General features: G+C 43.4%; 1 protein-coding gene across 1 annotated transcript in view; it reads right to left on the bottom strand.

The window, feature by feature from the left end:
* tmtops2b (teleost multiple tissue opsin 2b) overlaps nt 1-23,400 on the bottom strand; it is a 42,351-nt gene extending 18,951 nt beyond the window's left edge. Inside the window, exon 1 of the mRNA XM_034110483.2 lies at nt 22,571-23,400. Within this exon, the coding sequence (XP_033966374.1) occupies nt 22,571-22,940 (370 nt within the window). The 5' untranslated portion in view covers nt 22,941-23,400. The remainder of the gene's footprint in view (nt 1-22,570) is intronic.
* Nucleotides 23,401-24,385: the final 985 nt, after the last annotated feature.

The raw sequence follows: 24,385 nt of genomic DNA, 5'->3' as shown, positions 1-24,385 counted from the left end.
TTTTCTCTTTGAAAGTCATCACATAACGGCATTGTAATACACGGTTCGACTGCATTAAATATTACATATCTGCCGTGGTTCTGTATTTATAGAGCCCTGATGAGAAGACCTCTAGACAAACATGAGGAACTGAAAACGTGACGTGGATCATAAATATATCAGCCATTAAACAACATCTTACATTTCTTTTCACACAATACGTCTCCTTGCAGTATCAACACCAATTCGGCTGACTTTTATATTTGATCCAATTGGTAGATAGGCTGTATTTACACCATAAAGGTGCACAGCTGATATAAAGGGACACCTAGTGGTTAAAGCATGTTATTGAATTTCATTATTTTTATTATTAGATATTAATAGGATCCCTATAAAGTATATTCATTACTCGTTATTCTCTACTAATAGTTAATTAAAGACTATATAATGACTATTTTGCACATCCCTTTCAAGATTTCAAGTTTTTCTAAGGTTTATTGACATATCATATAGGCCTACACAACTACGGTGTAGTTATGCACTGAATGAAAAACTTGGGTCGCAGGTTCCTCAATAGTGCATTACAAGACATCTATCAATATGTGTGCATACCTCCAGCAATGTTAACTATGTTGAAGCACTTATTTTAACTGATATTATACATAATGTATTATACTCTTATAAGATGTATGTAGATATTTCATCTCCGGCCTTGTCAGGTATTGAACAATCAATAAATAAAGAACACAGAATTGTTGAATATAAAACACAGAATTTGTGTGATTATACTAAATGATTTACAAATAAACACCACTGCATATTTAACTGTTACACATGCTGATGTAACGCAAATGTTCCAACTTGGGATCAATAAAGTATATCTTATCTTAAGCTGATCGATGGCTACTGCCATATTTGCAAAATGTGCCTCTGAACCTTGACAAGTGCATGTTTCAGGCTTATCAATTAATGTAATGTAATGTAATGTTATCAATTAACAACAGGAGGGGTCACAAACATAAGTCCAGCTGTTAAATAAAGCTCTTCTGACCTTAGCTGGCGTGTGGGTATATATAGTAATACTGCCCATTATGGGCACAAGCCATTTTCACCCATTTATTAATTATCTGTTTTAAATGTGAGTGTTTCCTATCCCCTAAACCTCCAGGGATGTACACAGTTTAATACTGGCAACTTCTTATTATGGGAAATACGAAAACGTCTTTTAAAACTACAACTCCCAGTAGAGACGTGCCATAGAGAACATGTTGCGAAACAGAATAGCCAGCATGTGTAGTTCTGGGGACGGGGTGGGGGAGGGGGGACGCGGTGGACCCGTTCAAATCCAGTTTTGGACAGTCTGCCGTGGTTCCATCCCATTTCAAGTGCTGTTCGAGAATCGGCTTAACCCTCGGAGCACACTCTCCAATCACAGAGCTTGAGGACTATCACAGGGTTTGTCAAGAGCACATGGTGTAGTCCAAACGATAGCTGGGGATTCTGGGTAGTGTAGTGTCTTCTGCCATCCTTTACTCAGAAAAAATATTTGTTTCTCCGAATCGAAGGGGAAAAATACAAAAGCATTGCTCACAATTTAAACCAATCAATGTTGTGTAATTAACAAGGATAATCTGGTGTTTTTTAGTCGATGAGTAGTGCAGATATCACTGTAAAATCAATCGACAGTAAGGGGAATAATTACTTCCAGGTGTACAATTCTCCGTTATCCAATGGGAATGGACGCTCACATTGCCTTTAAGGGCAGCCGACACAAACGAATGCCGTGCTTCCATGAGCGTCAAATCCCGACGCAGATGGGAATACATTGCAATCAGTTGAAAGCTATTTGCGTCCCTTTATGACGCTGAAGGAGCCTTGGAGCGTCACAATTGGACGCCACGGACACTGACCAAACGTCGCTCCTGGACGCTGAGGGAGTGAGAGTGTGTTGTTGCACACAAACCCATGTAACAGACGACAGGGTTAGGAGGACCAGATGCATCAGGATGTCTGGTAACCCTTGCATAACAGAGCCACTCATTTTGGGGACAATGCTTTCAATTAGAGCGTATTTCCGCCTCTGCAGATGATGAAAGCAGAGTACCCAGCTAGAAATGTTTGGTTCTAAAAATATTCTGAGAATGTTACCATTCACTGTTCTAGGAATGTTTTCAGCTGGAAGTTTTCTTTTGGTTCCCAGAATGTTCTTCTGAAAGGTAGGATAAATTTCTCTAAAAACATTCTTAAAATGCTTGGTAATAACCTATTTAAATGTTGTTGATAACATTGTTAGAACATTTTGCCCTACTATTCTTAAAACGGTTTCAGCTGCAAGTTAGATTTTTTTATGTTGCCAGAATGTTATTATTTTAGAGTAGGATAACGTGCTTTATCATTCCGATTTATCAGAAGTATTTTTAATTTATTTTTAAATGCAGCTAGTACAAGTCACTGTCGGTGTCACTTGTACTGGAGGGGACCCAGAATCAGACTTGGAGTCAGCTGTGAAAGTAACATTTGTTTATTAGAAAAGGGGAGCTGGGAGAGGAGGTTGGTTATGGCGGCAGTGGGAAACAGGTGTTCCAGGGTGGGTAGAGAAGCCTGGCTGGTCTTGGGAGTGTGGAAGGCCTTGGATTCCTCCTGGGAGAGACATACAAATTAGTGTCAGGCAAAATCAGGCAAAGTTGTCAAAGAATCTGCTGGCAAAATGCTAGAGCGGCACGCAACAAACCGTTCACGTTCCGGCTGCAGGCTTTCATAGTGTGGCTGATGAGCAGGTTGCGGGTGTGGTTAATTGGAGATTGCTCCCAGCCATGTAGAGCAGACCAGCAGGCAGGGGGGAGAGAGAGAGACACACAATAGATTCAAACACATACAAACACTAACAGGGGTTTCAGGGACGGGCAGTGACAGTCGGTCCGTTCTATTTCGTATATGGCTTCGCCCTCTAAGGCTATCGCTATTGGGTTATCCCCCTGCGCCCCCGCGCAGCACTGAAAACTTGTCGTCCACGCCCACCCGCAAGGTGGGCCCCACCCTCGGGCCTCCTTCCGGTATAAATAGGAAGGAGGCCCGGCAATCTGCTCCCTCTTTTCTTCAGCAAACCAGCACAGATACTGAAGCACAGCAATTGAGAATCATCATGAGCAACAACTGTGTCCGTGATTGTCCCTCATGTGGCTCTGGGTTCATAATGAGTTATGACCAGCAGAGATAAAAGCAGTATGCGAATCCTGCCTGGGGTCAGAGCAGGCGTACGCGGCTCTAAACCAGCAGGTAGCATGCACACACTGCGCCCGTCTCCCCTCGGGCGGCAGGAAGCGGAGAGCGGACGCTCTTGCTGCTGCGGCCGAGGAGGACGATTGGCCCGTCCAGGCTTACGAGCCGCGGATGGGGCCGAGTGCCGGGCAGGAGTTCGAAGAAAAGCAACTCCTGCCCCGCCTCCCTCCACGGTTCACCGTGCTGATTCTCCCCTCCCTCCTCTCCTCCGGACGGGGGAGACAGAGTCGGAACAGGGTGCCAGCTTGGTGGCCGAACATGCTTTCCCCCTCTCCGTCACCACAGCGCGGCAGAGAATAACATCGCGCTGCTCTCCAACCCGGTGGTGACACTGGTAGAGCGGTCCACCAACGAGGCAGAGGAAATCAGCAAGGCGGCCAGCACGGCGCTAATTCTGTGCGCGTTCGTTGCTATCTCCCAGGCGAGGATTTCCGCGTGGGTGACACAGATCCAGCGCCACCTCTGGCGGAAGCAGGCGTCTGTTACTGAGACGGCCAGAAAAGTGCTACTGGACGCTCCAATCAGCCCGGACGGGCTGCTCGGACCCCAGTTCCACGCCATGGTGGAGTCCATGAAGACGGCCACGGAACAGGCGGAGGCATTCGCCAGCATGTACAGCTGTCGCTTTACAGACGGTACATCTCGTATCACATCTGTCAAAGCCTGGGTTTCATAATGAATTGGAAGAAGAGCTGTCCTCTTCCCTCTCAGATAAATGTTTATCTGATAGTGGAATTAAACTCAGCCAGCAGCAGAGCGCGGCTCTCGCGGCAGTGAGTGGAGAAACTGACAGCTCTCCTCTGGCGTGTCACAAACCCGCACAACCCTCACGTCACGTGGGGATCCCCCTGGGTCTCCCCCACAGGTGGAGTCTCCAGAGGTGGTTCATTCGCTGCAGAAGCCTGCTGTTTTAACCTATTGGTTTATAAACTGCAGAGCTCGCGGCATTCCTCTGTCCCAGATGTCTCCTCCACACGGTCATAATAAATCCACAAGCACCGTTATAACGCCTCGTGTGGACAGCATCCACACACCTCTCATCCTCTGGGCATGTACGCACCTCATGATGAGAGACGGAGTGAAATGCAGCGTGTGGAAACTCCCTCGCAGCCCTTTTGCCTCACGGGCAGCGGCGGCGATGGCGTGGCTCGTCACCATGACGACCATTACGGCACATCACAGAGAAGCCTCTCCCCCCAGCAGTTCCATGGGATACAAGAAACACTCCTGTCATCCCAGGAACAGTGTCTTGCGCGGTTTTTAACCCCGCTATTTTTCTATGAGTCGCCCCGTTGCTGTACAATCAAACATGTGTTGATTTGCACAGACAACAGGCCACGGCTATGGAAGCAGCCTACCTCAATCGCTAGGGAGGAGTACGATCTGCGCAGCTTCTGAACGCAGCCAGGCGGCTGCTGTTTTGGGCGTGCACACACGTTGCTCTCCATCAGAGCAATGTATATTCCCGGCGAAATTAACAGAGGGGCTCGCAGAACGCAGCAGCCGTTGTATGCGAGGAGTATGGAGACTCAGACCTGTGTCACGCACACTGGCGCCTCAGTGGGATTTGGCTTTGGTGTTGCGCGCACTGAAGCAAAGCCCCATTTGAACCTGATCAGGTTCCCCTTAAACTGTATTCAGCCAAAGTAGTACTGCTTTTGGCTCTATCAGAGAAAAGGGTGAGTGATTTGTCTGCTCTCTCTGTGGCTCCGTCAGGTCTCCGGATCCAAGGAGATGGCAGTTCAGCTGTTTTACGCCCTAACCCGGCTTCATGCCTAAGGTCATCACAACACTTTTAGAGTCGAGAGGGATCACTTTGGATGGTTTCTTCCCCCCTCCTTACAGGTCAGAGGAAGAAGCCACGTCTCATCTCCTCTGTCCTGGGCGCGCGCTGTCCTGCTATGTGGCGCGCACGGCGGCCTGGCGCCGTTCTCAGCGCCTGGTTGTGCACTATAGAGAGCGCTCGATCGGGCAACCTCTGTCCGCACAACGGCTGTCACACTGGCTGTGTGAGGCTGTGTCGCAGGCATATGTCTCCTCTGGGGTGGAGCCCGCGGAGAACATCAATGCGCACTCCACCAGAGGAATGTCCTCCTCCACGGCTTCGCACGGAGGAATGTCAGTGGAAGATTTTGCACTGCTGCATCTTGGTCTTCCCCCTGTTCATTTATTCATTTGTATTTCAGGGATGTCTCCCTTTCCTCTCTGACACACCCTGTACTGGGTGTCCTGTCGGAGTGAGTGACGTCAGGGAGCCAGATGTGCACCTCTCTCCTGCCTCTCGGCACGAGGAGAGCGGCACTTTTTCCCTCTCATAGGAGGGATGTTCCTTTTTCCTCTGACACACTTTGTACGGAGTGCCTGGTCAGAGTGAGTGACGTCAGGGATCCAGCTGAGCGCTCTCCTACCTGTGTGACACACAGAGAGCTGCTGTTCCCCCTCTATGATCGCAGGATAAGGTGGGACCTTCGTCTCTACTTTCTCACAGCGGCCGGTAGGTATTGTTCCCAGCCTTCACCCCGTCGGGAAGATAGGCATGTTTTGCTATGTTCCAGGGACGGTGATGCGCCATTACGCATGGCACAACAGGCAGGGGGTGTTATTGAGCAGGTGTGTCTGTGCTTCTAGTGCCGGGCGGACCCAGTGGGGCGCAGACTACATCATGCTTCGCCCTTAACCCAATAGCGATAGCCTTAGAGGGCGAAGCCATAAACTAAATAGACCTGAGGTTACCTACTGTAACCCAGCTTCTACGAGTAATGGCGCAGCCCTCTAAGCGCTGGGCCCCACTGGCTCTACGAATAGCTGAAGAAAAGTTATTTTGTATGGGAGCAGATTGCCGGGCCACCTTCCTATTTATACCGGAAGGAGGCCTGAGGGTGGGGCCCACCTAGCGGGTGGGCGTGGACTACAAGTTTTCAGTGCTGCGCGGGGGCGCAGAGGGATTACCCAATAGCGATAGCCTTAGAGGGCTGCGCCATTTACTCATAGAAGCTGGGTTACAGTAGGTAACCTTAGGTCTTCTATGTCTGTCGGTCTCAAATCTAAAGGGTGCAATAACGATTTTTATCCAATATGCATAAACAGCGGACAGTGTTTATACGCTGCCCTCACGGCCAGATAGCTTATCTAACAGTTAGAACCTACATACGAGACAAGCTTTATAGTCAGAAAAAAGTGTGATTATTTTCTGATATTTTACACACATGAGATTATGAATACCGTGGGCCTACATACCTTAGTGTGATTATAAGTGCATGTGAGTGAATATTGGCATGCAAATTCGTTTGTATACGTCCTACTCATTGTCTCAATGCGCTCATACATCTTAAGAAAGTTATCAGAGAACGTTATCCTACCTTTCAGAAGAACATTCTGGGAACCAAAATAAAACGTCCCGCTGTAAACATTCCTAGAATAATGAACAAACAAACGTGTAATATCTGCTTACAGCTTATCATGAATTACATCCAATTTTTTAAAACATCCTTTTCAAACAAATACAACCAGTTTGTTTTTTAAAGCGCTCTAGAAATAAATCTGACCATGACCGTGTTAATATTTGCCATCACAGGAACGTGTTACGAAAAAAGAATAACATCCTGAAAACATTATCCGAATGTTGCTTTGAAAATGTTCTTCTTTTGTTATCATGTAACATTGAGGGAACGTTTTATAAAGAACATCTTTAATGTGTTACCCAACAACGTCCAAAACACATCCTTAGAATGTTGCAGGCAAAACGTTCGATCACATAAAAGGAACATTTTATAAAAAAACGTTCTGTCATCTCAGGCCTCAATAACATCCTCAAAGCGTCCTCTGAATGTTGCAGTTAAAACGTTATGTCTTAGATAACCTTAAACCTTAGAGGAACATTATTTGAAATAATAAACATCCTAAAAACGTCAGAACATCAGATTAAAACGTTTCGTTAAAACATTATTAGAACCTGTAGGTAATGTTAGCCAAAGTTGTGAGAACGTTCCCCGCTAGCTGGGTAGGCTTACCTTAATTGTGGCCACATTAGCATACACGGTGCTAAAACACCCGGGCCATGTACAGACCTCCACTAAATGAGGTCTGATTAAAAGGATCTTGCTGTATATGTCTTGCATGCACTTACAACTAGAGCTGTCCATCAGATAACAAAGACTCAGGATAATGCGAGGTCTGAGCAGGGCATTGGATGATAGGATTATCACACCGGGTGACTCAATAATGAACTCATCCACTCTCCTCACGCCAACTTAATTTGAGGCATACTGAGGCCTTTACTGCCACTCCACTTAATACTGAGTCACTGAGTAGCTCATTACATTTGGTTCAGCACTTCCTTCAGTGTTGCTGTGTTTTGAATATGTGAATGTCCTTGAAAGTCTCTACCTCTACCTTGAAACACATGAATTGTTCAACATATTTATTCTGCTTCCTTTATCAGGGGCTGCTTACCACTTCTTAGGCTTTTTAGTCAAAGCCAGATCTATTTTATTCTCCACAGGGCTGGAGAAATGTCTGACTTCACCTCTTATCATTCCGGTAGGGAGAAAAAACTATTCAGCAAGTATATCTTTCAAAAAATCTCAATTGTCTTGGGTTCTTAACGGAAGATTCAGCAAAAACGTTTTTGCAAAACAGTCACATGCAGATAGAAAAAAAGAGAGGATAATGCACCTGATGTTCCCGGCAATGGCTTAAGCTGGAGATAAACTGGCTTTTAACTTTTTTTTTGCACATGGCTGCTTATCCTGTGTCTGTTCAGTGTTTTCTGTTGTACATGATATCAGAAATAAACCGTACGCACTTTGAACATGAACATCAGTGAGCAGTATTTAGTGGTAGATTTAGGGGCTTACTTAAACCTGCTGTCTCCTAATCAACAAAGTAGTAACCATGACGTCCTTGGATGTTGCCATGTCTTTGTCATGCTTTAGAGTGGTGTAGGACAACCAAGAAGTTAGCATTCAAACGGTTCCCTCGACAAAAATCATTGGATGTGGGAATATTGCAGAAAATAAGCTTTGTGGCCAACTTGAAGCAGGATAATCTCCACATGTTAACATCACTTTGTGATTGTTTAAGCGTAAATGCACTCGGCAGAAGTAAAAAGCCGACGTTAGGCTATACAAAAATTACATCACAGTCACATGGCTGTGCATCACCACCGCTAAGCTAAAGGCGGCTAATGTTCGGCATGATGACATTATGTGGTCTGATTTAGTCACTTTAGTCGCCGTTTTTATGACGGTCAGAAGCTTCTCACATTCGCCAGCGGGGTATTTACTAATGTATTTTATGTTGTGGAACAAAATCTACAAATCTTGTAAGCTTGTTTTAACCATAGACCCTATTTCAGGCTTCTAACCACAAACACATAAAAAAAAATGGAGACAAGGAAACCATGTTTTTGCACTTCCTTCCTTCCTTCCTTCACCACTCTACATACAAGTGCTACGCGGTCTGAGTTCTCTGTTGTGTCCTTTAGTGCAATCCTCCAGTAAAACTATGTAATACATCTGCAGGTATGTGAATAAATACATTCATGACATCACCGGTTCTATAATACTTGAACGGGTGGTTTAAGAGCAAATCTCCTGCCTCTCACAGTCTACATCTGGTGGGTCAGACTTCATGTCACTGCTTTCCACACATTGTTATGGATCAGCCGTCGCCTTATGATACTGTGGGATTTGTTGTGCATTATATACCACTCAGAACATAATATAAATATTATTTAAAGCAGCTACATTCAAATTAAAGAGGATTTATGCTCCCGGAAAGGTCTTGATCTGTTCAACATTAACCCGACACGGCTGTTACCAATCTGCTTCTCCTCTCTGGAGCTCTTGACCTTTCTCATTCTTTTCATCTTGCCGTGTCATGGCATCATGATCATAAAACAAGCAGAGACTAGTAATCGCCCCCCTCCCCCTCTCTTATATTGGACGTCCAGAGGAGTCTCACGCACCTGTAGCTCACAGTTCAATTACATCGTATCACCATCTGGCATTCAAGGAATGGGGCATGACCTCTGGTATGTCTTGAGAAGAACATGAAGCCCTCCAGTTTATTGCTTGGCAGGTCTGTAGACTTAAAAAGACAAACTTAAGATCAGTAGTAGAATATCATGAAGTATGTCTAATCAAGTGTTGTACAATGTTGAGATACTTGTATTTCCATGTAATGCTATTTTGCAGTTTCATTCCACTACATTTTAGAAGCCATGTTGTACTTCTTAATTAACTACATTTATTTGTAAGCTTTAGTTTCTTTATAGATTATTAGCTAACACAACATTTAAATAAACTAATACCTAAAACTTAGAATAATAATAAGTATACCTAAAACCAGCAGAAGTATAGAAAAGTACATGTTATAGCCCATATAAAATGGGTCATGTACTTTTACTTTTGGTACTTGGGTATATTTTGATGCCAATACTCTTGGAATTTAGCTTTTTACAAGTTTACGAGTATTTTTACAATTAAGTAGTGGTGAAAAGTAACAAAGTACATTTACTCAAGTACCATATTTAAGTTCTATTTTGACATATGTGTTAGAGTATTTTCCATTTTATGCTCCATATACTTCTACTCCACTTAATTTCCGAGCAAATATTGTTCTATTCAGTAGATTCAGTACTGTGCTACCAATATACAAGTCCACGTGTTTAAAAAAGCATCTAGGATAGGCTTCACGTTGAACAACTGCAACATTAAAATACCCTGACATGTATTTGTTAGTGATAAAAACAGGATCATATAAAATTAGATCAAAATATAGTATTGTGTGTATGGGTGAAATGAGCCATTGTGCACATTTTGGCCGATTTATTTCTGTAACTATTATTAAGTAAAATAGTTTTGCATGTTTTCTTAAGACCATAGTATCTCTTTAAAAGAAACTGAGTACTTCTTCCAACTCCATTATGTATTGCTACTTTTTCCACTACTGCACAAGATAGACTGAATGAATACATTCAAACCTTTGTGCCCATTCCAACGTGTTCCAATGTGATTACTGGAAACTCACAGAAATACCTTGGAAATGCATTCAGCGAGCATGCAATCTCCACACATCAGATGACCACCTGCTGTTCAAACCTTATTGAAGTGAGCCGCCAGAAATCCTACATTTCACATTGTTACTGCCAGAATGTATGTGACATCAAAGGGTGTAGGAGAGGCAATGTGACGCCTGAGTAAGAATCACCTTTGCAGAGACTTCTATACAGAATAAATGTCACCATACTGCACTATCCATGCAGACCACTAACAAGACAGCTTGTGTATCTCTGGTGGAATTTATTTTATTCAACAGTAACGGTGTATGAGTGCATAACATCAAAGAAATGCACATTTTCTTCGTTCCTGCACTTAAATATAATTTCTTCCACATCAGAATTACGACTTGGTAACTGTGATCTTCCTTGGTCTTTCATCAGACAAACCCAGATGTAATGGATGAGGTCTTGTAGGCCTACTCAGTCACTCTGTAATCTCAGGCTAACCTTTCCATCTCTTTCATCACTGAACCGACGTCTCCCGTGTGATCAGCCTGAGGGAAAAATACTTTTTGAGTCAGAGGGCAGCACTTTGTGTAATCACGCTGATGTGGCCATGCTGCTCATATTCCAATGTAGGTAAAGGAATTGGATTGTTTGTTAATCTTGTTAGGAACCTTACAGACACTTTGACTCAAACGCACAACTCAAAAGAAAGTTTGTTCAAAATAGTCTTTACTTTGGAAAAGTATAAAGTTCAAACAAAAAAATCACTCATAAGAGGCAAAACGTAGCAAAGCAAATTACAAACTAAATAAACAAAATACAATAATCTCTTGGCGAGACAAGCTGGCTCTCTAAATGGCACAAGGCACAAGACGAACTGGCACAGGACAAAGGAAGACAGGACTATTTATACATGAGGTAAGGGGGAACAGGTGGAAACAATCAGGGGCGGGGCAGACACTGACGATGGCGGGAAAACACACAAAGGGAGGAAGTAAGGGGACCTGAAATGAGACCAGAGGTAAGTACAAATTAAAACAGGAAGTGCAATGACAGGACTAGACGGGTGAACAAAAAGACTTGACTAAACATAAATCTAACCTGGGCTATGAATGAACTAAACGTGAAACAATAACATGAACCTGATTAACATGACATGAACAATTTAGCAGACATGAAGGGATGTTACGGTACCCCCCCCCCCCCCCCCTCTAGGGACGGCTCCTGACGTCCCAGGAACTTCTGGGTGATCCCGATGAAAATCTTTAATCATGGCCGGATCAACAACGAAACTCGCTGGGATCCATGCTCTCTCTTCTAGACCGTACCCATCCCAGTCCACAAGGAACTGTCTTCCTCGCCCTCGCTTACGAACTGCCAGCAGTCTCTTTACAGCGTAGACGGGGCCTCCTTCTACCATCTGGGGGGGTGGAGGGGGTTTAGAGGCGGATACCAATGAGCTCTCCCTGACCGGCTTGATCTTGCGGACATGAAACGTTGGATGGACCTTTAATGACCTGGGTAGACGTAACTGCACAGACACCGGGTTTATGATCTTCGATATCGGGAATGGACCAACAAACCTTGGCGTTAGCTTTCTCGACATGACGTGGAGGGGTAAGTTCTTGGTAGCTAACCAAACTCTTTGTCCAGGCCGATACGGTGGAGCAGGACTCCGGCGTCGATCCACCACCTCCTTCATCCGGCTGGCACTGCGCAAGAGAGCCCGACGAGCACCGGCCCAGATCCGGCGGAACCGACGAACCATAGCGTGAGCTGATGGGACCGTGACCTCTGCCTCATTGGCAGGGAACAGAGATGGTTGGTAGCCGTGCACACACTGGAACGGTGTGAGTCCTGTTGCGGAAGTGGGCAGCGTGTTGTGGGCGTACTCCACCCACATCAGGTGCTTGCTCCAGGATGCCTGCTTCTGGGAGGCCAGGCAGCGCAAACAGGTCTCTAGCTCCTGGTTAATGCGCTCTGACTGGCCATTCGACTGGGGGTGATATCCTGAGGAAAGACTCACGGTGGCTCCAAGGAGATGGCAGAACTCCTTCCAGAAACCGGAAATGAACTGTGGGCCCCGGTCTGACACAACGTCCCTGGGAAAACCATGAATGCGAAAGAGATGATGTAACATGACCTCTGCCGTTTCCTTGGCAGAGGGAAGCTTGGATAGTGCAATAAAATGTGCCATTTACTAAATCTGTCCACCACCGTCAAGACGGTGGTGTTACCTTCCGATATCGGTAGTCCGGTGACAAAGTCCATCGAGATGTGGGACCATGGCCGATGAGGAACAGGAAGTGGCTGCAGCAACCCCATCTGTGCTTCAGTGGAAGTCTTGTTCCTGGCACAGACAGTGCAGGCCGCAACATATTCTGCCACCTGCTTCCTCATAGCCTGCCACCAGAAACGTTGCTTGATCATGAAGGTTGTGCGTTTCACTCCAGGATGACAGGTGAGCATAGACGTGTGAGCCCAGTGTTTTACCTGTGATCGAACGGAAACAGGGACAAACAACCTATTTCGTGGGCAACCCCTAGGTGCCGGGGTCTCACCATTTGCCTGCTTCACCACTGATTCTATTGGCCATGAAACTGCTCCAACCACACGGTTAGGTGGAAGGATGCTCTCGGGCTCTTTGGCAACAGGTTCAGGATCGTACAAACGTGACAATACATCAGGTTTAACATTCTGTGTGCCTGGTCTGTATGACAATACAAAATGAAACCGATTAAAAAACAATGACCATCTAGCCTGGCGTGAGTTCAGTCTTTTGGAGTTCTTAATGTATTCCAGGTTTTTATGGTCAGTCCAAACTAGAAATGGTTGCTCAGCCCCCTCCAACCAATGACGCCATTCCTCCAAAGCTGTTTTAACTGCTAAAAGCTCCTTATTCCCCACATCATAGTTCCTTTCTGCAGTTGTCAACTTACGTGAAAGGAACGCACATGGGTGTAGCTTGTTGTCCTGGACAGATCTTTGGGACAGCACCGCCCCAATGCCATCGTTGGAGGCATCCACCTCCACGATAAATTGTCTCCGTGGGTCGGCCACTGTGATGATTGGGGCAGTCGTGAACAGTTTCTTGAGCTTCTGGAAAGCTTCATCCGCCTGTATATTCCACTTGAACATGACATGGGGAGAGGTTAAAGCATGTAAAGGTGCTGCAATGCCACTAAAGTTTCTTATAAACCTCCTGTAGAAGTTTGAAAAGCCTAACAATTGTTGCACCTTTTTCCTGTTGGTGGGAGATGGCCAATTGGCCACTGCACTGACCTTCTCTGGATCCATCTGGATTTGATTGGCCGAGATGATGTACCCCAGGAAGGAGACGGTCTTGACGTGAAACTCACACTTTTCAGCCTTGCAGTAGAGTTGATTCTCCATCAGGCTTTGCAGTACCTGGCGGACATGATGGGTGTGGGTCTCCTCATCGGGTGAGAAGATCAAGATGTCATCGAGATAAACGAATACAAACTTGTTGAGATAATCCCTCAGCACATCGTTGACAAATGACTGAAAAACTGCAGGAGCATTGCATAATCCAAATGGCATGACTAGGTACTCGTAGTGACCACTGGGAGTGTTAAAACCGGTCTTCCACTCATCCCCCTCTCGTATCCTAATGAGATGGTAAGAGTTTCTCAAGTCCAGTTTGGTGAATAGTTTTGCATCCTGCAAAAGTTCAAAGGCTGAAGACATGAGAGGGAGTGGGTATCTATTTTTAACTGTTATTTCATTAAGGGGACTATAGTCAATGCATGGACGGAGGGTACCATCTTTCTTATCGATGAAGAAAAACCCAGCGGCCGCTGGGGAGGAGGATGGTCTGATGAGTCCAGTTTTTAGAGAGGAGTCAATATAGGACTTCATAGCCTCCCTTTCCGGTGCAGAGAGAGAGTAAAGTCTCCTTTTAGGGATCTGAGAACCAGCCAACAGGTTAATGGGACAGTCATAAGGTCGTGGGGAGGTAGGGACATGGCCCTAGTTTTGTTAAATGCTTCCTTTAAGTCCTGGTAACACAAGGACACTTTAGTCAGGTCGGGATAATCCGAAATGGAGTCAGGCTTATGAGTGTTTGTCTTGTTCCTTTTCAGGTTCTGTGGAGAACCTAGGAAGGTCTGAACTGGTCAGCCTACAGCCTGGGCCCCAGTCCTTAACCCTCCCTGATCGCCAGTCAATGATCGGATTATGTTTGATCAGCCATGGATAACCCAAAATCAAGGGGTGTAGTGCAGAGTCAAATAACTGGAATTTCATTTTCTCTATGTGTGTATTGTCAATGGTTATTTGGACAGGTTCAGATACATGGGTTATTTTAAATAACTTGCCATCTAAGGCACTGGCAGTAACAGGGGAAGTCAACGGAACAGTCTTGATGCATAGTCTCTTTGCCAAACTCCAGTCCATCAGACTTTCGTCGGTACCTGAATCGACTAATGTCCCATCAGTAATGTCTTGGTCACGCACTTGAATATTTACCATGGTCAATGAACGTGGAGGGAAATCAGTTGCAGAGAATTGGCTCACCAGCTGCATGGGTTCCTCCGGTGCAGCCGAGGGCGCTGGTTCCTTGGGCGAGGCTGAGGAAGGTGGACTGGAGCTCCATGGGTGTCGAAAGGCAGGTGAGTGCCCCATGTGGCTCGGAGGTCGTGCACTGGTTCTGATTCTCTCCTTCTGCCTTTCATGAAGCCTGTTATCAATGCGAATTGACATGGCAATGATGGAATCAAGATCTGTGGGTAGTTCATGGGGTGCCAACTGGTCCTTTATAGAGTCTTGTAGACCATTCATGAAGGCATCAATTAAAGCAGGGGTGTTCCACCCACTGTCTGCTGCTAGAGTACGAAAATCTATTGCATAGTCTGTCACTCTCCGTTGTCCCTGTTTGATCTGCATAATGACTCGTGAGGCTTCTCTGGAAGGTGATGAGTGATCAAACACACGGCTTAGAGTCTGGGTAAACATGTTCAGTGACTGACATATGGGCGAGTTTCTTGACCACTCGGCTGTAGCCCAAGCAGCGGCTCTACCAGACATGTGGGACAACATAAAAGCTACCTTAGCTTGGTCCGAAACAAAGGCAGCAGGGTTATGAGCAAAATGTAGTTCACACTGTACCAGAAAGGGTCGACAGTTACCAGAGTCCCCGGAAAACCTCTCCGGAGGAGCCAGGCGAAGCGTCGATCCAGGTGGGGTGGTGTGATCCGAAACAACAGCAACAGACGGTGGACCTGGCATTGCTGGAGTAGGTGCAGAGGAACCGGCTTTGAGGGGTGAGAGAACTTGCTGCATTTGAAGTGCCAGGTGATTTACTTGGTTGGTTACAGCTGATTGGAATTCATCCTGACGATCCGTGAGACCAATCATTCCTTGGTTGATGGAAGACAGCTGTTCAGCATGGAGGGTTAGCATCCTGCGCTAACACATCGGCCTTGAAGGAACCGGAGTCGGCGGAGTCCATTTTTTGGCCAGTTCGTTCTGTTAGGAACCTTACAGACACTTGGACTCAAACGCACGACTCAAAAGAAAGTTTGTTCAAAATAGTCTTTACTTTGGAAAGGTATAAAGTGAAATGTAATGCAAAGCAAATTACAAACTAAATAAACTTGACTATGGTCACAAAATACAATAATCTCTTGGCGAGACAAGCTGGCTCTCTAAATGGCACAGGACAAAGGGAGACAGGACTATTTATACATGAGGTAAGGGGGAACAGGTGGAAACAATCAGGGGCGGGGCAGACACTGACGATGGCGGGAAAACACACAAAGGGAGGAAGTAAGGGGACCTGAAATGAGACCAGAGGTAAGTACAAAATAAAACAGGAAGTGCAATGACAGGACTAGACGGGTGAACAAAAAGACTTGACTAAACATAAATCTAACCTGGGCTATGAACTAAATGTGAAACAATAACATGAACCTGATTAACATGACATGAACAATTTAGCAGACATGACGGGATGTTACAAATCTGTCTAAATTCACCAACTTAAAGAGGCCCTATTGAGCTTTTTTCCTATGGATTGTTATTTAGAGAGGCGAAGTCCCTCCCTTTCCGGTGGACCTTCATGGGACCTTATTTCGGAAAAAGTATGCATTGAAGTCAATGGAGAGAGAAAAATTATCTTTCGATCCCGTTTGAATTGTGCCACGAATTACACATGTTTGTCTATTTAAAAGATAATTTTGCAAGTCAAAAAAAAAGAAATGTCGTAAAACTGTGAAGTAACACTTTTTTTGTGTGAAACCGCTCAATGAACTACATCTCCCGTCTCGCACCACACAATAAAATGGCCGTCACGTTGGAACATTTCACTTCTTTCTTTCAGAATGAGGCGAAAAGTATGAAAAGAGGTGAAAATCACTCCAAGTCTGGGCATGTTGAGAGCTGTACTTACACACAAGGGAAGTTAGTCGGTTCCGTGAGAGCCAGCATGCGGGACCGGGACTCTGGGATTTGTAGTCTTTCTAGTTGCATATTTTTCATAGTCTTATATTTCAACAGTTTTACGACAAACTGTGACTTTTTTGACATGGAAATTCTTTTTTAAGATTGACAAACATCATGTGTGTAATTCATGGCACAATCCAAACGGGATCGAAAGATAACTTTTCTCTCTCCATTGACTTCAATACATAATTTTTCCGAAATAAGGTCCCATGGACCGGAAGTAGATGGGCGTGACTTCGCCTCTATAGGTTTATATAACAATATAGCTTCCCCCCCCCGAAGCGCCTCCATTGGACTAGTGATATCACTATGTGACACCCATGCATCTATTGGCTAGAGCTTGAACACATTGTATGTGATAGGTTAAATGGCGGGACATCTCTAAGCCAGCTAACCAAGCTGGTTTCAGACAGAGGGTGAAAGAGGTGCTGCAGCACAGGCAGTACGAGACAAATAAATACTTTTTGGAAAATTAAAGCATTAAATATGTGACAGTAGAGACACTAAATACAAATAAATATCCAAAAATGAGCATTAAATGTCCTCTTGAACAATATGCACACAGTCTGTGTACAGTAGGGAAGAGCAGTAGCACACACAATATATACAGATTTTTTTAAATGTCACTTTAAACTGTATTGTTTGTCTGATGTGGCCAGGCTTATTCCATTAATCCTTTTCTTGATGTCTTTACATTTCCCAGCAGTTTCAGGAAATGACCTAATCTTTTCATAAAATAAAAGCCTTGTATTTGTGATCTGTTTTTATTGACTAACGTCCTCAGCTGGCCGTAAGGGCTGCAAACAGAGTCAGGAAGTATTATAAAATATCAGACTAATGCATGTTGCTTATTGTCTTTTCAAGGGATTTGTTAACAATATGAAAAATAAGGATTAAAGCCAGATTTATCCTTTAAGCGTAGGAGCAGCCGAACAAATAACCCTTGAGTATAAAGGCCAATGCTATCTGAATGCACTTTGAATGTGTGGGGTCAATGACATAACATGTTGTGTTACTACTGGAAGAGATGACAGCCTTGGATTTGTTCTTTTTGTTTTGTTAAATAAAGGTTCATCAGGGTCCTTGGTTACTTGAACTCCTAATTATATTCCTCTGGTGAAAACAGTGCTTGTCTTGGTGCAAAAGAGACATTGCAGTAGTAATCATATCAACATTTGAAGGATGGAGAAAAAAACTGAAAAACCATAGTGAGAAAAAAATCGTGCTTCAAATCAAATCAAAGCTTTATTTATAAAACACATTTAAAAGCGATTTTTGGTCGGGCCGAAGTGCTGTACATGTAATAAATACTACAATCACATACAAACACATTACTACAATCACAATAAAAGACAATAAATTACAACAGATATATAAAAAACACAGGGAAAAGTCAGGAGTCGTGCTTCGCTCTGACTAAAAGGCCAGGGAGAAGAAGTGTGTTTTAAGAGTAGATTAAAAACAACCTAGGGTCTGGGCCGACCTCACATGGAGGGGCAGAGTGTTCCAGAGCCTATAGGGCCAGCTGCTGCAAAGGCTCGTTGCCCTCGGGTTTTGAGCCTGGTCTTGGGCCCTATCAGCAGCAGCTGACAGGTGCTTCCCTTATAGGACTGTCATTCCCATACTAAAAAAACGTTGTCTCATTAAAAATAATAATCATAGGATTTGACATACGTAGCACCATGAAACCATTTTGATTATCTAGCTCTATCTCGCCCAATTAAATAACTGTCTAGCTTATCAATTTGCTCACTCCCTAATCCTATTTCTGCTTTTTCAAAGATATGGTGCAGGTGGTCTGACTCCCATACAAACACTTGCCAGTATTTCCCACTCATTCTCCCATACACCAATGCATTTTAAATGGTAAATGGACTGCATGTGATATAGTGCTGTTCCATTCTTTACAACCGATGAAAGGCCTTACATATTCAAGCTAGCCTTCAACCATTCTCATACAGAGAAAAAGGCAAACATTCACACAGCCATTTGGAGCAACTGCTATTTTTATTTGTTATGTTCAATCTGGCTATAGGTCGTTAGAAATGATTCCTCTGTGTGGATTCTAAACAACATCTGTTGAGAAATATGTCTCTAATGTATGAAGTGTTTTTTTTAAATGCTATGATCTGATTGAGAACATCCATTGGTTGTATTTGAACAAATCCTTAGTGGGCAATGCCCCATTACTTTTTTTTAAACAAAACTGAGAGTGAAAACTGCGGAGAGTTCAAGGGGTTTACCTCTGTTCCTGAAAAAAAGCTTTTGCTGAAGTGCCCTAAAGCTGCATTCCTTCTAATGTCCAGCAGGAGGCAACTGATGTATAGAAGTCTATGAAAATGTTCCTTATTCTCCCTTGATTCATTACCTCAGTCAGTAAACCATATTGGTAAGGTTATAGTCCTGATTGCTATTTTAAAATCTTCTTCAAAACAGTTGTTTTTTTCCACGATAAATCAGTGTTTCTTTTAGGCCGTGCCTATCTTTTGATTGACAGGTCAGTAGGATTATCTGGTTTGCGTGTTTTTGTATCATAACTTTCATGGTGTGATTATAGTTCATGAAAGTCTTGTCCATCTTTAAAGAACTTTTCTAAATTGATGGAATAAGAGTATCTAGTATGAGTCATCCTGCATCATGACTGTTTCTTGGGTAAAAATACCTTTAGAAGACTCGGGGGGATTTACTGTACGTCTTCAGTGCTCTCTGCAATATGAATGTCACCTTCAAAAAGCGTTTATCTTTTAACTTGCTTTTAACTTGCCTTGAGCAGAGCAACAAAGTGTGTTCTGACACGATTACACATGATGTGGGAGTTAGTGCTCCTGCAGTGACTTCGAGGAGCAGCTCCTCTGCTATCTCATCTGATGGTGGAGATTGTGGCAGGGAGATCTATAGATTAAATGAATAATTTAAATCCGGCATTTCCGTAAGAAGAGTCTTTGTGGTCTCACCAAAGCCCTCGACTTGTTAAAGCGTGGCCATGCATCAATAGAAATGTAAAACAGATGGTGTCTGAATGATCTTTCAACAACACTGAGAGATGTTCTTGACGATGTTAATGTGCTGGATGCTGTTCAATGTGTTCATAATGTTTACGCTTCATTCAAGTATAGGAGTACTTAGTGTGAACGATGCTGCGAGATTGATGAGAATCAAAAACCATAATTAATCATCACAGCATGTTTGCATGGTTACCTAATATGCGAGACAAAGTACCCAAATGATGTCTCAGAATATCATGGTGAGATTATCTGTATGCAGTTTGTTCACATTAATAGAAAAATAAGAAGAAATAAGAATTAAAATAGAAAACATGACTGTTTGTTTCGCACTTGTACCCGCTCAAGTGTCTTGTTAAAAGATTGATGTTCTTTATGTTGTTTCATTGCCAGTATATATATAAAGATATCTATCTCTTGATATCTAGCTCCAGCATTCAGCACCATGAGTCAAGACCTGTGCGCAGCAGGCGAAGAGTAAGTAGAGATCAGAGGGTGGAAACACAGAGGATGACTTTTAAAATTCTGCCAAGCACAATATGTATTCAAAATGGACGAGTGGAGATTGGTTCCCAAGAGACAAACCAGGAGTAACCCTTTAGGAGGTCGACAGGAGAGATACCTGCAGTGTTTGGTGTAACGAGAGGAGTCAAGTTGATTTTCCAGCCCTGTAATTGGGCTCAATGATTGGAGTGATGTATTTATGTATTTACAGCAAGCCTGGGAATGAACAGTTTCTTCAGAACAACAAGCGTGCAAGTCAAGTGGAGTATTCAGTGTTTGCCTGAATAGTTAATTTCTCAATTGACTGCATGAGATTGAACAACGTGGAGTCCATTTGTAACGGTGAATTATGGTTGTAAAAAAGCCTTTAAATGCTTAATGTTGAAAAGCCAGTAAGAGCTTGTATCCAACTGAAGCCCAGGCCAGCACTAATCCACCTCAAACTGATCACGCATCAGTACAATTGCCAACTTCCTTTCTAATTTGTTTCTTCTGAAAACCTGAATCTTTCATAACAAGACTTTGTTTTCAATCGTTTTTGGACAACTTTGGAGGTCTATGGTGTTTGTGTATATCAGGAAATAGATGTTAGTAAATACATTCTCCGGAATTTGATGATATTAAGAAAAGATTTAGATTTTTCTTTGGCTTTCTCATCACGTTTGGGAAACGTATTTCAGGTACACCTCTCTAATTACAATAAGAGTGGTAATCACCAACCCCAACAAAGCGAAGAGAAGTCATACATGTATTTCATGATCACACTTAGATGCATAGTGGTGTATAGGCGTTAAGCAACAAGAGATTGCAGTACAGATGTGCCGGACTAGGTTTTGATGGCAAAACAGCAACAATGTCACCACATATTTTGTCCCTAGAGAGCACTGACTACAGCTTTTTTTGACAGCAAAATCTACCGCTCATTATGAACATTCAGCATCATTTTTTAATTCTCACACAAAGGTCCACACACATTGTACCTTGACACCAAACGCGCCCTCACGCCCTTTTCTACCCTTTCAACAAAAAAGACAATTATTTCCTCAAATAAGCATTTACAGCTTCATTTGAGTCCCCTCGGTGAAGTCATTAGACAGATGGTGCAGCAAAGAGAGGGTCTGCTCTACTGAGAACATCAACACATCCAATCCCCTTTAGACTACTACTGTGAGAGGGAATAATATTCGTTTGGGAAACGTATTTCAGGTACACCTCTCTAATTACAATACGAGTGGTAATCACCAACCCCAACAAAGCATCACAATTAGGTTAACTCACACAACGTTGACATTTTGCCAATATCTTATATACAATGTTTATTTTAAAAAGAGGCTTGTGAGAAGTCATACATGTATTTCATGATCACACAAAGCAAAGTATATGCTTTGTTGGGGTTGGTGATTACCAATCTATATATAGCAGAAATGACTGCTGCTAGTTTGCTTTTACTGAAACATTAACGGAAACTGGATATATCTTTTGACATTTAAAGGTATAGCTCAGTGTAAATAGATGTCAAAAGATATATCCAGTTTCCGTTAATGTTTCAGTAAAAGCAAACTAGCAGCAGTCATTTCTACTTTTCATAATTGTCTTCCCAAAAAGTGGACTACTATATCACAATATATAGTGTTTATTTTTTTATTTGTACAGAAACAATTTATTGAATTTTTTGCTACTGTATGAAGGCATGCGTAAAATATTAAACCATAAAAACCTGTCTAGATTGATTCTAGCCCTCAGTCACAGCCGATGATATAAGAACCAATGTTGTATTTGTGATTGTTAGTGTCATTTAAGTATACAAAAACTGAGGCATCACAAAACATTGCTATTGTGATCGACTTTGTATGAGTAACCTGGCTTGTTTTTGGCCACTTAACAGATGTAAACAAACATGTAAGCATGCAGTTATATATTAAAAGTCCTCTTTATAAAATGATAAACTATATCATAGAATATGAAAATAAAAATATTTTTAGGATCTTCAGTATTATTCAAGATAGAAAAAAACAACTGTCAATGACATACTGATAGAAACGTGTTTTTAAGTAAGCATAGCGCATACTGTAAGACTCCCATAAATGTACACTCAAACTATGTTGATATGGTTTTTTTATGCATGCGTCTTACATTAAGCTGTCTTTGGCTCTTTTCTGCTGTAACAATGTAAATCTCCCCTCTGTGGGACTAATACAGGTATTATGATTCTGATTCTGAATGATATGTCGAAAGGTTAACTTTAACTCAAACCACAATCAGTTTACCAAACACACCAGTTGAAGCTGTGTTTCTACTCAAGGATCAGCAGGGAGCATCAGTAAATGGCACTCACCAAAGCAGGAGTTGATGAAGCCGTACCAGCTGCAGCCGCTGCGCCCCAGCAGCCACCTGCCCCGGATACTGGAGGCGAAGCTGAGGGTGGTGCCGAACAAACACACCAGCATGTCACTGATGCTGATGTTCAGCAGCAGCATGTTCACCGGCGTCCGCAGTTTCTTGAATTTGCAAAACAAAAGCAGCACGACGAAGTTGTTGAGGATGCCAAAAGTCATGATGAAGCCCAGTACCATGGAGAGCACGACGAACCCGGAGGGAGACAGCCTCCCTCTGGCTTCATCGTGCTCGTCCACCAGCTCCATGTCATCGCTCTGGTTAAAGCTGTAATTCAGAGCATCCTGACCAGAAAACATCCTGCTGTCCATGCATCGGAGCTTGTCCTCACTCTGAGGCAGTTTTGGAGGAGGGTTGGTGACTTTGTTTAAAGTTTAAGAGCTTCCTTCTTAAGTCTTTCTCTCTGCTGTGTTTCCTCCGGGACATGAAAACCTGAGCACTTCATGTTTTCACATTCCTCTACAGCTGCTGAGAGCATGCAGCTGCTAAAATGATGTTAAAAAACTGACACAAAGGCTAAAAAGAGATGAAAAAATAAAGGTCCACCTGTTACCGTGAAGCTTCGCGCGTCCCTTTCTCCGTATTCATCTTCATTCAGCGTTCAGCCTTTTCTGACTCCTTAATCATTTGCCAAAGATATTCATCTCTATTCTTCAAAGTAAATGAAAAGACTCAATCTTATTGTAGCAGTTTTTTCCTAAATTGGGGCAGTCTGTTCCCTCCAAGTCACCACTATTTGATGCATTGTAATCACAGTGAAGACTCCGGCAGGATGAGTGTTGCGTAAAGTGCGCTTTGCTCCGCCGCCCAGCATCCTATAAAGGAGGCTCCATACGTCACGGGACATGGCTCCATATACTGTATGTCACGGGACATGGCTATGACAGGGGCCAACACGATGTGTGTGTGTGTGTGTGTGTGTGTGTGTGTGTGTGTGTGTGTGTGTGTGTGTGTGTGTGTGTGTGTGTGTGTGTGTGTGTGTGTGTGTGTGTGTGTGTGTGTGTGTGTGTGTGTGTGTGTGTGTGTGTGTGTGTGTGTGTGTGTGTGTGTGTGTGTGTGTGTGTGTGTGTGTGTGTGTGTGTGTGTGTGTGTGTGTGTGTGTGTGTGTGTGTGTGTGTGTGTGTGTGTGTGTGTGTGTGTGTTAAACTTCTGGAGTCATGTTGTGAAATATAGTCAAAACTTAAAGGGGACCTATGCAAAATGCACTTTTGTACGTCTTTTATTTATTTATTTAAATTGTATTTAACCTTTATTTAACCAGATAAAAGCATTTAGACAAAATCTAATTTGCAATGCTGACCTGGCCAAGAAGGCAGCAACGTTACACATAACACATAACACAAACATATAAAATACAGAGAATATAACTAAGAAAACAAAAGACGAAAAAGCAGTCACGACATTGTGCACACTATGACAGTAAGAAAGGAACTACTTATTACTGCATGAGCAGCTGGTGGTAAGGACTTCAGACAACTTCAATTTAAAACATGCTATTGAGACAAGTGCCATCAGTTTGAGGCGTGATTGAAGGTCATTCCAAGACCAAGGACCATAATAAAAAGACTCCTTTTCCCGGCCTCAGTCCTCACAGCAGGAACCTGGAACCGTATCCAGGCACTGGATTTGAGGTTGTGAGAGTCACAAACTGGAGACAATAAAGTTGAATTTGACTTTGACTTGATCAGTCACAAGGTGCCATGTGACCACACAGTGGGGGATCAGTGATCTGGTCATGGGTCTGATATCTCATAAG

This window comes from Pseudochaenichthys georgianus, chromosome 21 (assembly GCF_902827115.2).
Source record: "Pseudochaenichthys georgianus chromosome 21, fPseGeo1.2, whole genome shotgun sequence".
Taxonomy (NCBI): Eukaryota; Metazoa; Chordata; class Actinopteri; order Perciformes; family Channichthyidae; genus Pseudochaenichthys; species Pseudochaenichthys georgianus.
The sequence above is the reverse complement of the archived record's forward strand: the minus strand, read 5'-3'. Positions and strand labels throughout refer to the sequence as shown.